Here is a 15306-nt window from a genome sequence, read left to right as displayed (position 1 = left end):
GATGATGTGCTTATCTTTTTTTGATAAATGTGTTTATTAGAGATCAGGATAACAATGGACAGATATTACAGATGCTTCACCTCTTTCAGTGTTGCCCCTTTTTTTTTTTTAGAATTTAGAAGAGAGAACTTCTGCACACGGTCCTTTTCTCAAAATCAACTTATTTACAGAAACGTTTCAGTCCTTCGACCTTCATTAGGTAAAACAGAAACACAAAATATTCTAGGCAGATATTGAGAAGTCAACACCTACTGAAGTGAGGCCAATCAGTTATCTGAGCAGAGCTGAGCTGTCAGTCAATTAGTCCCACAGGCTGTGTATTTAGCAAATTAGAGGGCAGGTCCCACCCTCAAAAAACATCTATTTACAGTCAATATTCAAACACTGCTTGACTGTTGGTCCCATGAATTCAACTTTAAATAGGCTTTAAATTATAATACAAAATCAATCACATAATAGTATAGATATAAGAATATATTTAAATCTTAGTGAACCTTATATAATAAATAAACCTTAAATAATAGAAGCTTATTTTTAGATACCAGACATGGAAAAAGTTGAAAAATATTTTTGAATCTCATACAAAAACCTTTTTTCCCTCCTATAACCCAAGCTGCATGTACAAAGTTAAAGAAATTACCTGAATCTTAACATGATTGTTTCAAAGTAATTGAAATAGAAAAATGGATCCACTCAATTCACACTATTGACTGGGGTTTGCAAGAGGAGAAAAAAAACAAAACAAAAAACACATCCCAAAATCAAACTACAAAAAATCAACCTGGTTCTAGATTGTATACTGCTTAACTGCATTTAGAGCTGCAACTAACAATCATTTCCACTGTCGATCATTCTCAACCTATTGATTTTCCGTTTGGTCTACAAAATCTGACAACATGGTGAAAGTGTCAATCAGTATCTCCAACAAAAGAAACCAGGAAATAGTCACATCCAAAAAGCAGGACTCTGAGAACTTTTTTTTCCTTAAAAAATTGTCAAACTGACCAGTCGACTTTCAAAATAACTGACATTCACTGTAATATGTTGTAATAAATGTTAACCAACCGACCAATTGTTGCAGCTCTAATTGCACTGTTATTTATCTTTTTTATTATGGAAGAACATACTGTATGTTGTATTGATCAAGCGGATCACTTGAGCTGTGTGCAGCAGTGAAAGCAGATGAGGTGTGCAGCTGACATCAGATTGCACGGCCTCTCTTCTTGTTCACTAACACGGTAAAATCCCACACATGTGCAAGACTTTGTGACAGGGTGTGATGTTTACTGTAGCAGTGGCAACGTGGTGTAACCTCACAGGGGATCCAGTCCAGACACGCCACCAGGGGATTCCACCATTGGCTGATGCCACTGTGCACTGCATAACCACTGGCAAGCTCAGTGGAACAACAATCATTCAGCAAGGGAGGGACATGTGGTGGAAAAAGAGGACAGTTACATTTTGTTTAAGTGTAAACATCCAACGTGTAGTTCCTCCTTGGCACAAACGCTTGACCTGGTTCAGTCCCAGGTGTTAATTTATAGTAAATATGGGAATATTTGCTGTGGTCTAAATATGGGAACAAGTGTGTATATTCTGGTTTTTTTTGTTTGTTTTGAGAAACATGATGGAAGATTTTTGACTTCTTTATCTTATTTGAATGACACATCTCAAAAAGCTCCATCGCAGGGTGAAATAAGCCTGATGTCAACAGCAGTGAAGCAACACAATAAGAGCACAGCAATTGGCTGACCGCGGCCCGTCTATTTTTACCACAGTTTTGCTATATGTGTTTATCTGTTCTATTTCTGCATTCTGACAAGCCACACAGGCTGGCCAAGACGAGACCAACAGTCCAAATGTCCTAAATCCAAGGCCTACAACAGCTCCATCTAGTGGTTGTTCCTCCACGATGCGTGTCAGCCTTCTTTACCTCCAGGTCTGCACAATAATCAGTGGTAGAGGAGCAATTCCAGTCAATACTTACACAAAAGTCCTGTATTCAGTTCACTAGTTAAGTAAAAGTGCAGAAGTATTACCAGCAAATTGTACTTAAAGTATCAAAAGTACTCATTCTGCTGAGGAATGGCACCTGTGATAGTATCATATTATTAGACTGTTCATGCATTGGTGCATAAGTAGCATTTAACTCTTGCAGCTGGTCGAAGTGGAGCTGTTTGAACTGCTTCATATACAGGTTGGTTGTTTAATCAAGTGCAGTGATTCCCAATGTGTGGGTCACAACCCACTGGTGGGCCATGAGAGCCCTGCAAGTGGGCCATAAAGTATTTATAAGTTTCAATTTTATAAGTTTGAAATTACCATTTAATATTTATGGTTATTTTTTAAAACATTGTCAGAACTAATAAAGCAATGCCATGGGATTTAAATCACGTGATTCTTCATTCTCCTGACCTAGGTTAACAGGTGTTGCACCATATTTGGTGACCTGTCACAGTAACGCCGAAGAATATCTTATATCTCGTCATTGTTATGATTAGTCTTGTGTGTTGAGAGTTCAGAGTTGTGTTTAAAGGTGTGGGTGAGCCGCAGAAGATTTTCAGATTTCAAATTTGGCCGTGACACTCTTAAGTTTGGGGGTGGCTGGTCTAATGGTTCCCAACATAGAGGTTGGTTCCCTCCAAAGAATCACAAGATGAATTTTAGGAATCACAAGAGGAATCTGGGAGAAGAAATAAGAATAGAAAGTTTTGTGGATTTCTCTGTTACTTTTTTGTGACATATTGGATAATTCGTGCTCTTTTACCTCAATGAAACCACCTGAGAAGTTTAGAGGGGCTGCGTCTCTTTGGTTGAACTGCTGACAACTCAAAGAAGTGTGACATGGGCTCCTAAATGCATGATTATTGGTTGAAAAGAGGTCACAGGCCAAAAAGATGGACACCATTGTTTCAATCTTTTACAACATGTTATATGTTTGTAAAAGAAAAAAGAAGTCAACGTAAATATAAAGGACAACTTAATTATCACATATACAATATCTAATTATATATATACAGTATTAGGAGAATTGACCTCATATACATGTTTTTGATGATGTGGGAAACAGGAGCAGCCAGAGGAAACTCATGGAAGCACAGGAAGAAGATAAACTCCACACGGAAAGATTTCAAACAAGGGACTTTCTTACTGTGAGGTGAAACCGCTGCAATGTACAAGTGATGTACAATACACAAAGTGACTGTGCACACTGATGTTTCTGTCACTACACTGGACTGGACCACACAAATCCCTTCAGGCAATGCAGACTCAAAGAGAAAAGAGAGAAATATTTTCCTCTAACATTAAACTAATGCCATTTGACAAACACAACCTCCAGACGGAGAGCAACAATCCATAATAGGAGCCCTTCGATCAATTTGATAGTCCCTGCCAAGACAGCTACTTGCCTCTCTCTGTTATGGCCTCCAACTCTGTCCGGCAATAAAAATCCACCAGAGTTATTTTCTAATGGGCCTACAAGATAAAGCCTCCATCTTTATTCATTATACTGTCGCAGCAACCTACACAAAAATCTGCTGTTTACAAAGTATGTGTGATGTGACTGTCATTTCAGTGGTCGTTTCAATTTTCTGACACACTCATGCAGCTCAAATGGCTAATTATGTAACCACAATAACACATTATATGTGAGCCTCTTGTATCTTTATTCCACCAGCAGATGGCAACAAGAAGCTCTGTGTGTCTACTTCATCTACATTACATATTTAGTTATTAAAGAAGCATGATGATGGTGTTATTTTGTTTTCTTCCATCTGGCTGAGGGACATTACATACTTGCACTTTATATCTTGAAAAGTACTGATGTAAAAACAGGTGATGTGACTTCATGTCAATAAAAAAGAGACCCATTTTACTAATAAAATTTACTATCAAAAACAAATTGTTATTTCCCATGCCTATTATCCTTTTTGAGAAAACAGCTTTTTTAGGTTTTCACAGCGTTGATAATCATATATGATATGTCTGCATCCTGGAGGATACATTGCTCAGATTAAGAGCATAAACCAAGCACAGTCACTCAAAGATATACTTATGTTTTGATGCCTATACTCTATAGATAATCAATAATATGAAAGTGTGAAATATAGATTACTCTTTATGTTTCTCTTAAATGTGTATTATTGATTAATTCACCGGTGTACCCATGTTTTCAGGGATTTTCTGCAAGCAGTTTTAACAGTTCAAGAAATAGACTTGCAGTAGTTTTGAGACCTGATAAGATACTGCTACTGCAGGAAAGATAGTATAAAAACAGGAATGGGATGTTTTGTATATAAATGTTAATAGGTCATTGTTTATTCAAAGATTAGATTTGTTTCAAGCATTAGTAGTAAGTATTTTTTTTATAATTTTGAATAATTATTGTATTGTATTGACTTTTTTTTCCCACTTTTTTTAAAAAAAAAAACTTTGTATGCAAAGTTAGAGACAACTGTTCAAACTTTTTTTTAAGTTTATATCCTAAATGGGCAATGTGTCTCAGTGGTTAGAGAGTGGAAATGGGAAAATAAAGGTTGTATTTTGGAAAAAACCAAAACATGACACTGTGTTATTTTAGCCTAGATATATTACAAAATAAGAACAGATACATTTTCCAAAATATCTATATATGTTTATATTATGTTACATTGTGTTGCGATGCATTCTGCTATGTTATGCTGTGCTGTTATGTTATGTTCTGTATGAAGCCCATGTTTATCACACTCTCCTTCATTAAGAGACAGAAGCGGTTCTCTTCCTCTGTGTGTTCTCCAGCAGATGGTCAGTGCGTTGTGCCCCCATAGGGCACGGGTTGCTCATGTTGTGCAGCAGCTTGGCAGACAGCTGGGTGGAGTCTAGACTGAAGCACCTCAGCTGGAGCTTCAGGGCCCACGGTGTCATTCCTCTGAGTTCTCCAGAGTCTTTTACTATCACCAGGCCAGGTCAGCCTGCTTGTTATGGGGAGGGGGGAAAAAAAACATCAGTACCATCTGGAAGTACATAGTGGTGAGCATATTTTATCTGTGGGAGATGTTTGCTGATATTTGTTGAAGTAAACAACATGAATCTGCTGTTCAAAGACAAATAACAGATGTGATAGTCTGAATCTAGCTCCAGTATATCAGACTTCTCAGTAAACTCCTGCTCTTATCAGGATGTAGATGGGCCTCTGCAGCAACATCAATTACTCTTAGGACATCTGTAGGCAGACAGCGTACCAGTACTGATGGCTGGCAGCAGTTTACATAGTTCTGACCAGTCTCTCTCCTGTCATGAATAACAAGTAGATGAGCACACCAGTGACAAAAGAAACTAAAAATATTTAGGCGATTGGATTATATAGCTACGTGCACTATAATTAAATGTATAAAATGTCAAGTATACACAATATTACCTTTAAAGACATGTTTTGCTTATTGTTAACATCATTTGGATGTTTGAGCTTCAAAGTGCAAAATCATGTCCAGACAAAGTTTGACATGTGAAGACTGTTTTCGCATTCGTTTGCTTTAGGGAGAGAGTTTCTCTGTATTAACCTTAAATCTTGTTTGACATTATAATATGTAGAATTTGTCAGTTGCTGTTTGCACACATGCCAGAAAGAGTCTCAATCCCAGGATGTCGAATACTGACATTTTGGGTTGGTAAAGCATTCCATCACAGTAAAATAATGAGAAAATAAGAAGGTATGGTCGGAGGGCACACTGTAAAATCTAATAAGCTGGGTGTACTGCATAAAAAATTATGCAAACTCATTGCCTCAAAAAAAAAAAAAAAGAAAGAAAGAAAAGAAAAACTAAGTAAAGTTGAGATTTTAAAGTAAAAATAACTTGTTTATTTTGAGTCCACAATACTTAGACTAATTTGTTAATTGTGAGTGCACAATAGTTAGACTAACTTGTGTATTTTAAGTTCACAAAAGTTAGACTAACTTGTTTACTTGAGTGTGCAAAACTAATATCAAGACTATGTATCTACAAAAACACTGTAGTCTTTGACATTACTGACCAGATAACTACCTATATGAGGTAATACTGTGAAGTGAACACACTTCATCCTAAACCCTCCACCCGGTTTCTCATCAGATCCACACCAATGTAGTCGCTGACTGTTTTTTCTTGTTTTGAACTTAGAATGGCAAGTTTGCCAAAAGGTGAGGAATTTATATAAAGTGTTCAAAGTCCTGGGTTGTACATTGTTACCCATGTTAATCACGTTGCAGCGGCATGACCACATGTTGTTGGTGATATAATGGATAAGCAAAGTTATCCCTAACCAGCGAGCACATAAACCTGGCGTTTAATTTCTACAAGACAGCATAAAATTATTTACTCATCAAACCAGTGTAGCAAACACAAGAATCACAGCAATGCTGACATGAATGGCCACTGCTGTTGAAATGAACATGCTAACCTGTAAATAACTGCATGTCTATCTGTTTCAGAGGCACCTTGCATGCTGTAAATTAATGACATCACACAACTTACATTGATTGTATTTCAGTACACTAAGTTTTGAACTGTCTCAGTTGGTTTCTCTCAATGTTTTGTTTGCCTGCAGACCAAACTTACTTGAAACAGGTGAATATTCACCTACCAAAAATGGCAGCACTGTTGGGAGCAACTAAAACCCAATATATGCATAGATCTTCTTCTTTAATCAAAGTACAATTGCTATTATAAGGACAACAACACGTAACTTTTTAAAAATGCTTTATTTGTGCAAAAGATTAACCAACAATATGCATTAATAAGACAGAAATAACAGACAACCACCCACTGATACAAAGTAGTTACAGTGATGTAATGATATGGTAAAAGTCAGCAGGCTCTACTCTCAGGGCACCTCCACTGTCAGGACAGCAAACAAACGCCTTTTGTCAAGGCTTTATGGGACTTTGATTACACTAGACAAGCAGTATGGAGGCATTTAATGTTTTTATTTTGTTGTTTTTTTAACATTTGAAAACTGGTCGTCACTGACTTCAACTGCTGGGAGATTCTGCAGCGATGTTTTCCTGGGAAACTCCAGTGTTTTCAAGCCAATAGTGCAGTACAGTCTAAAAGTTAAATGATAGTGAGTAAAGTTGCAGCAAATATGTATACAGTGTTGTGCAAAAGTTTTAGGCAGGTGTGAAGACACAAATAATCATGGTGACAATGCTGCACAAGTCAGTTCAGTATAAATCAATGTATGGACGGGACAACCAGAGAACCAGAGAGACTGAGAGAGAAAGTCATTTTCAATCAAGTCCAAAATAAATATTCCCTGAAACTCTTCAGAGTTCAACATAAAAACACTGCAATCAACAGCAGAGATAACTCAGAAAGAAGTTTTTTCAGTTCAGTATCTAAAAATTTGGCCTGCATAAACCCTCTTCACCGAAACAAATCAAATTAGGATCTGTGGGAAAGTTTTAGTGGTTCAGTTTAGTAAAGAGTAAAAAGAGTAAATCAACTCGCCAACAAAGTTAATTAGAGATCTGTGGACAGGTGTCAGTTGTTTGGTCCGTGCTCAAACAGAAAATCAAACACCAAAAGTTTGTGAAAGAAGAAAATAAACTGAAAAAAGGGGAAATGAAGACCTGGCGTTCGCCAACTCACCTGCCGTGAAGGGAGGTTACTGATTGGCTGGTTCCAGAGATATTTGGTCTTTTTGGAGGACTCATGTGGCGTTTATCCCATGCCATCTTTCAGACACATCACTTTCCTTTTACCTCCTTTATAAAAACAGAGATGTGGGCCGACTACTCGAAAAATGGTAAGTGATTGGTTGTCAGGATGGACAGGTGACAGGGGTGTGGGCTTCATTCATTTCAATTAATTAAAGTATTTGTAATTAAACTTGTAACTACATGTAATTAGCTTGCTAGAAGTTCAACTACATTTATATTTGCTGTGTTTGAAGTAGTCAGATTTTTTTCTTTACCTTTTTTATGTAGTTCGATCCCAACCCAATTCTCTCACTAAGGTAGTTTTGCTGTAGTTGAACTCCTTCTAGCATGAAGTATGTCAAATCGAAAAGAGAAAATCTGTCTGTTCTTGTTTACATTGACAGTTTTCTCTCAGATGTGTTGTCTAATGACTAACTCATCACACTGCTTTCATCTTATCCAGAAACACATAACAAGAACTGAGCAGATACCTACAGTGTGATATGTGGAAGTATTATTTCTTCCTTACTGTGATTATTGTGCTCTCTCAGAGATGGCAGCTCAGGTGAATTGTTTGGTGTTCGGTTGCTACGCAAAATCTCCCCTGTGAAGAAATGAGGATCTGGTGGGACGTTGTGATGCTGCCACCAGTTGGCTGATGACTACACTGGCAAAATTACAAAGCAATAAGACTGAACAAATAATGTCATAATGGAGTCTCTAAGCATTCATCCTAATTTTCTGAGATATTGTTCAGTGTCATAGAGGCGTAATCAAGACAATAAACCCCAAACTGAACGATGAATACACTTGGTTAGTAATAAATGTCCCCCATGAAATACACTTGTCTTGATGGCTTTCCCGCATCAGTAATTACAAAATGTAACAGAAAATTTGTTTGTCATAAAAGTAAGTATCTGAATCAAAAGTTAATCAAATTTTATTTCCTGCACTTTAGGAGCGAGGACATCATTTTCTGCCTCATCTCATCTCATAACTTGGACCTTAAATCACAAGAGGAACAGTTCACATTCACAACCCAAACACTTACAGGAATCTGCAACTTTAAGGTTTAAATATAAACTTATCTGGGTCAAGTAAGTTATCAATATGGGTTAAAATTAAACGTTATTAAAAAATACAAACTACTATTTAGTGCCAGTACTAATAAACACAATGAACATGATTTAGCAAACACAAATGCATAATTAACCGCTCAGAAGGTGAATATAATACTGTATTATTGATAATAAATGCTTCTGGTATAGTTTTACATGGATATCAGAAAGCAAACAACTAAAAAAATACATTTCTAGTGAAGCAATACAATCACAAGTCAAAAATAGCCTGCTTGTTATACATGGAGTGGTCATCTAACTTGTAAAAGACGGTCACTTTGTAGGTTCATATCACTTCAATGACAGAACAACTGTGACAATCACTATTACCTGTATAGTTCAGTTAACATACAGGTGAGCAGTTGTGGAATCATACAGGTTGACATTAAAGCTGGTCTCAGCGTTCACTGTGTCCTCACTCGCAGTGTGGATGTGTCTTTCAGACCAGAGGAACTGATCAGAGACTGGGCTTTACTGTAAGACAAGAGAATCATGATTTTGTAGGTACAGAGCGAGTCAGGATATACACTCAGACTTTATTAAGTACACCTGTCCAACACACCAGCTCAATCATAAATTCCCTATAATGCTATTTTTGGGCACTATCATAATATTCTGACCCCTCTGGTGTGTGTAGATGCAGCAGCGCCCCGACTCTGTCTGACCTGAAATGAATGGAACCTTAATTACCCTCGTGTTTCATGCCAAAATGGCTGCTGTGAAATAGGTCTATTCTGGATCTGGCCTCGCTTGGTTTTACCAGGGACAGAGCAGTGCACAACAGGCTTGCATTAGTGTGAGACGAAGCATCAGAAAGACTTGGCCACCTGTATGGGTGGTGGATCAAGAAAACACATCAAAAACAAAACAGATTCACAACCCGAGAAGCTCCCGTTACAGGGATTATGCAGGTAAATGATGTTTAAAGCACACAGGCTCTTTCATATCATGGAACATATAGAGTGGCCATCTTAAATACCCATAATCCATCTAATGAACTTTGAAACAGCTGGGTTATGGTACATCAGATGGATTATAGGCATTTAAGATGGCAAGTCTGTGTATCCCAGAAGTCTGAGGGGGATCCTGTGTGCTCCAAACATAAATCCTTACAACAGGAGCTGCGTGATTCTGTTTGTTTCAACTTTTCAGCCTCAGTCAGATTCAGATGTGCGACTTACCTCAGATGTATCGGAGTGCTAAGTGTAATTAGCATCTTTTATTTGTATGTGTTGTTTGTTAGCTTGTAAGTGGCAGTTGGTGACACAGCTAATGCTTACTCTCGCTCTCTCTGCTGACAAGTCTGCTCTGTGCTGGGAGTTTTTTTTTTTTTTTGCTGGTTTCAGCCAGCGGCAACTGGCTTTCGAATTTGTTATGTACAAAATCTAGCTTGCCTGGGGTACATCTGAATCTCACACTTTAGGGAAGTGCACAAGCATTTCCTCTTTAGAGTAGTCATACCCAGAAATTGGGTTGTGATCCACAGGTGAGTCACAGGAGATTTTATTTGGTTCCTCATATAAACAAAAGTCGATTGAAGAATTTCAGCAAATTTAAGATTATAAAATATCTGCAGTACACCTTTTATAAAACAGTTAAAATGTGTATATCGTTTCATTGATGAGAGGAAAAAACAAGAGCCTGTTTAATTCTGCCTAAATGCACTTTTAGGCATCATTGTCTATTTTGTCTCATTTTTAAAATAGGCATAAATGTCCTATACTGTTTTCCCCATGAGATGAAATAAAAACATGACTTTGGCCTGTTAACTAAAATGTATTTATTTCTCATTTATAAAATATTTAACCTGTGTATATAAGTTAATAAAGGAAATGGCTATAAATACGGTCAGGAATGTTAATTTATGCACAAATTAAGACATCAAGACTTATTGATAATGCATACTTTGAAATGGGCCGCAATAGTTTATAATTTTTAAAAAGTGGGACCCTAGAAATAAGTCAGTGTAGTCAAGGCCAGACATTTTAGGGGACATAAACATGAGAAAACACTTTTTTTTTTTGAGTGGAAGGCATTTTTAACATTTTAAATGTTGAAAAAGTAGAATCCATGGCTTTCTGAATATATGTGAATTCGCATGTGAATTGAACAAATTAGCTATGCATTCTTAGTTCAGCTGTGAAAGCCCTGTGGTTTTGCAAACACAGTAAACCCAAAGTGTTGACATGTAAGACAGACACTGCAAAATAAAGGCACAAACAAAGCAGAGGGAATTTTATCACGATACAGTTATCTCTGCCACAATACGGTTATCACTTCATGCATTGGAAGCTGTGCAGTGTGTATGTTTGTTTTGGCCTCCCCACTTCATTACGTACTCAATAAAAACCTGTAACATCGTTGAGCATAGGTATCACTCACAACTTAAAAAATACGAACACACAGACCAAGCATATATTGCAAAGGAAGCTTTATTGCCAGTGACAGAAGGGAAATATCCAGAAAGGAATTTCTTCCACAATATATTGTACTCTGACCTTGATTTAAACAGTCCAACACCGGTTTTTAAAGTACATATAGCAAGTTACCATTGCCCTTACTAGTTACAGTCCTGCAGGTCTTAAGATATACATTTCACCTCAACACAATGGCCAAATAAACAACGTCCAGTTATAATTTATCAAATATTCAGTCACAATCACTGAACCAAAGGCCCAACCATGCACTTATTGTACCTCTGCATGTTCCTCCCTTAGAAATCAATGCCATGGCATATTTCCTATTGAACAAAACAACACACCCATAAAGCCTCAGGCATGGCTTTTTACAAGGATACGCTCACAGATACAATGGCACTTTTTACAACTCGGAAAAAGAAGAACACACAGAGCTTGCTGAACATATTTTATACTATAGTAACAAACAAATTGTTGGAAAAACGGTACAGATTTCTTTTTACAGTTGATTTGGTTGCTTTTTAGCTGTTTCACCATTTAGGGTATTTAGATATATGAAATGGCCTCCACAAAAGCCACTGGACAACAACTGAGCGACTGTGACATTTGTGTATTAAAAAAATTCAATGTGTGGATGACTATAGCTTTGTGAATCGATTCAATGGAAGATCTGATTTCAAAATAAAGACATTATTGAGTTAAAAAACAGAGATACGTATTGCACGTTGCATCAACGAGTATGATGAGGGTGTTGAATCTTATAAATGGCAGTAACACGGGCACAAGTCCACACTAAACCTCAGAGCACTTGTATTGTTGTCATGGCAACACCACCATGATAGCCGGTATCCAGTCTGAGGGCATTTGCGGGGGGGGGACTTTATGTCTGGCAGATCATACATTATACACCTTTTCATTATCAGCCTGCTCCCACACAACTGAACGCAAAAAGACAACAACAATTTGAATGCAGCATCAGGTCACTGGCGTGTGATTTACAACAGGCTATTTGAAAGCATAAGTACCATCTTGGAGCGCTGTTCTCTGATGAAATTATACCCTCCATGTGACACGCTGCAGGATTAACAGTCCCCTCGCTGATATTTACATTGTGGGTTACTGGAGTGCAAAGACTGATTGAAAGTAAATAATATATTCTTTGGTTCAAAATTATACAAATATATTTAAGTTGTGTGTGTGCACAACATCCTACATAATAAAATCTTTAATAAATCTTTGACTAATCTTAATATTCATTATCTGTGACTCTATATGTATCCTAAAATCACTCTAAATAATCTCTTTTCTCGTGACATTACAGATGAAAAACTAAGCTTAAGAAAGGCCACATACTGTATGTCTCTACTGTATATGTATGCAGGAGTGTGCACTCACTGTGTTAATGCATGTTTGGTAATGAATACATGTATCCTGTAGAACTTATATAATAATATGCATTTCTTATGACACATTCACAATGCATGAATCACAGGGAACACAGCTCAGGTAAAACAGCGATGTTTCAGGAACATCCCACTTGATCAGACATTAATAACTGACTTGCACCTGCCTTTGTATCAATCATGCAAAACAAAAATAAAATATCTATTAGTATAAGTATGAAAATAATCACCACTACAGCCATACACACTCACGTACTGTATACATATTGAGATATACACAAACTTCAAACTGCACGATAGTCCACAGTTTGAACAATATCTAAAGGTACACACCAAAAATAGAGAACAGAAAGGGGTTAGGGGGCAAATCAAAAGATTCATAGCTGGGTCACACATGTAGCACAGAGCAGCACTGAACTCAGTGTAGGCACAATCTGCTTTTTACATCATCAACAACAGCCCCAAAGAAAAACCACAGCTACTGGAACAAAGGTGACCTATACAAGCACACAAATCAACAGGTCAACAAGTAGACAGTACATTTTGACACTGCATAGAGTTAAAAACACAGTCCAGGCCAGCACTCAGCTGCACCAAGCTCACGTCACCAACATCTGATTCTAGCTATCAGCGTCCACACACACGTCTGCGCTTGTGTTCAGCTAAGGTACTGTTCGTCATTGTTATCGAGACTCTGAGGCTTCCTCTCTTTCTCCTGAGTGACTCAGTTGGCCTGGACTGGTTTTGGACCCACTGCAACGCCATTACAGTCGAGAATGTACTGCAGACAACCTTGAGGTGGGCGCCCAGTACTGTCCTTAGTGAATTCGCCAGTGATCTCACCCTTCTGGCCAGTTCCCTGAAAAGACAAAGAAATAACTCATACGGCAACAACTGTGACGCAGTGACATCTAAAAATAGCTAGATTATATGAATCGTGTTATATAACTGATAATGTCCAATAACATAAACAGGACATTGTCATTACTTTGAAGGTGCAATATACAACATTCAACCTCGTCGGCATCCTAAGCAGAGAATGAAGTCAAACTCCCTCTGTGTGTGTTTTTATCCGAGCTTCTCTCTTTATCCAGTCTGGCTGCACGTGTATGTTAGTGCATGTGAATCCCTTGCTGTCCTCCCAAGGGTTGGGTAGCAAATTCTGTACTTTTAAGTGTACCAACCAAATTATGTCCATGCTACGAAATATAATTTGTCCCCCGCAGCAGCTGCAGCTAATGTTAGCACACCGGCAGGCACTGTCCAAACAGTGTAACTTAACTCTTCATGGACAACAAAACTTTAAGTGAAGCATTGTCAACTTCATCAACATCTTCAGGTAATTAATTAGCTTGTTGGATAAGTTGTTATTGGAGACAACTGAACGTTTTACTGTGATAACTGTCTTGGTTGGCTTAGCATTTTTACTAGTGTTAGCTAACACTCTGCCACTGGCTGAAACTCCTTACATAATACATGGCAGGTCACAACAGTGTGTGATATTTATTAGTATGTCTGAAACCTTTGTATGAAACCAAGGGAAATATTACAGTATGCAAGCACAGTGGTGGTAATGACAACAACATAAGAGGAGGGATATCATGTGTTTCCCGTGCGACACAAACAACAGCATCGCCCTTCAATGTTTCATGCCCCTTTCAGCTGATAGGAGTTGTGATAATTTACTGCTGATGAAAATCCAATATTTCCTAATTTGGCTGCTTCATATTCAAAGCTTTTAAATAACAAAATAACAGATGACTTTTAATATGAAGAATTTATATGAAATTAAGTGTTTATCTACCGTTTCACAGCCGCTCAACTCAAGCTAAATTCATCAAGCAGGAAACCCTGTTATAATGGGGACGCAAATCCCTGGTGTGCTGAGCTGACGTGCCAGGTCAAACCGAGTCAAGCCAGGCCAGCACATGTGTATGTCACATACAGCACCTTTAACAATGACGTTTTTGTTTGTAATCCCTGTGCCTGTGTGTTACTGTACCTGGGATGGCTGTATGGTGGTGGGTCTCTGAGGAGTGTTAGCTTCCTTCTCTGCTGACTTGTTCATTGCTGCCAGCGTCATGTCAGCAATGAGCTGCCTGTCCTCAGCCTGGTGCTCCCCTACCAGGGGCATGGAGGAGCCCACCACCTGCACCACAAGGAGGAAGGTTACAGCACAGAGACGGGATGTCCACACCACCAACAGTGAATTATGTAAACCATAAACATTGGTTTGCCGTTCTAGCTTTCAAGCATGACTACACTTTTACCTCTGTGATGTAATCTCTGCCATCTTTCCCATGGATAGCTTTGACTGCACAAATATCCAGACCCCCGAAAATCTCTGAGCAGGTGTCAACCCACAGCTTGTATCTAAATGAAACAAGCACCACATGATTTAAAAGCAGCGGTAGGCAGCAGCGTAATGAGACACCACAGTCTAATTATCACCTGTTATCACTTCTACAGAACATGTTACTATATATGACGCAATCAGGTCAACACACTCATAGCTGCTCGCTAATATTTCACATGTAACAGTATTAATTTAGCCTTTTTTGTACTGGAATGTAAGATTCTTATTTAACACTCACCTATCAGTCATAGCCACCTGTTCGAGCATAGCTGAGCCAGTATTGGTCTTCCAGTTGCCAGATATAGACGTCCTCCTGAAGTAAAGCAAACAAAGTACGGTGCTTTTAGTTAAGTTT

At 38.0% G+C, this 15306-nt stretch overlaps 1 protein-coding gene across 1 annotated transcript in view; it reads right to left on the bottom strand.

Moving 5' to 3' along the window:
* Positions 1-11189: 11189 nt before the first annotated feature.
* syn2a (synapsin IIa) overlaps positions 11190-15306 on the bottom strand; it is a 20196-nt gene continuing 16079 nt past the window's right edge. Inside the window, exons 9-12 of the mRNA XM_084720725.1 lie at positions 15190-15264; positions 14866-14968; positions 14598-14744; positions 11190-13454 (exon numbers count right to left, since the gene is read on the bottom strand). Of these exons, the coding sequence (XP_084576851.1) occupies positions 13320-13454; positions 14598-14744; positions 14866-14968; positions 15190-15264 (460 nt within the window). The 3' untranslated portion in view covers positions 11190-13319. The remainder of the gene's footprint in view (positions 13455-14597; positions 14745-14865; positions 14969-15189; positions 15265-15306) is intronic.

The sequence above is a fragment of the Lutjanus erythropterus genome, chromosome 6 (assembly GCF_056507025.1).
Source record: "Lutjanus erythropterus isolate fLutEry1 chromosome 6, fLutEry1.hap2, whole genome shotgun sequence".
NCBI lineage: Eukaryota > Metazoa > Chordata > Actinopteri > Lutjaniformes > Lutjanidae > Lutjanus > Lutjanus erythropterus.
The sequence above is the reverse complement of the archived record's forward strand: the minus strand, read 5'-3'. Positions and strand labels throughout refer to the sequence as shown.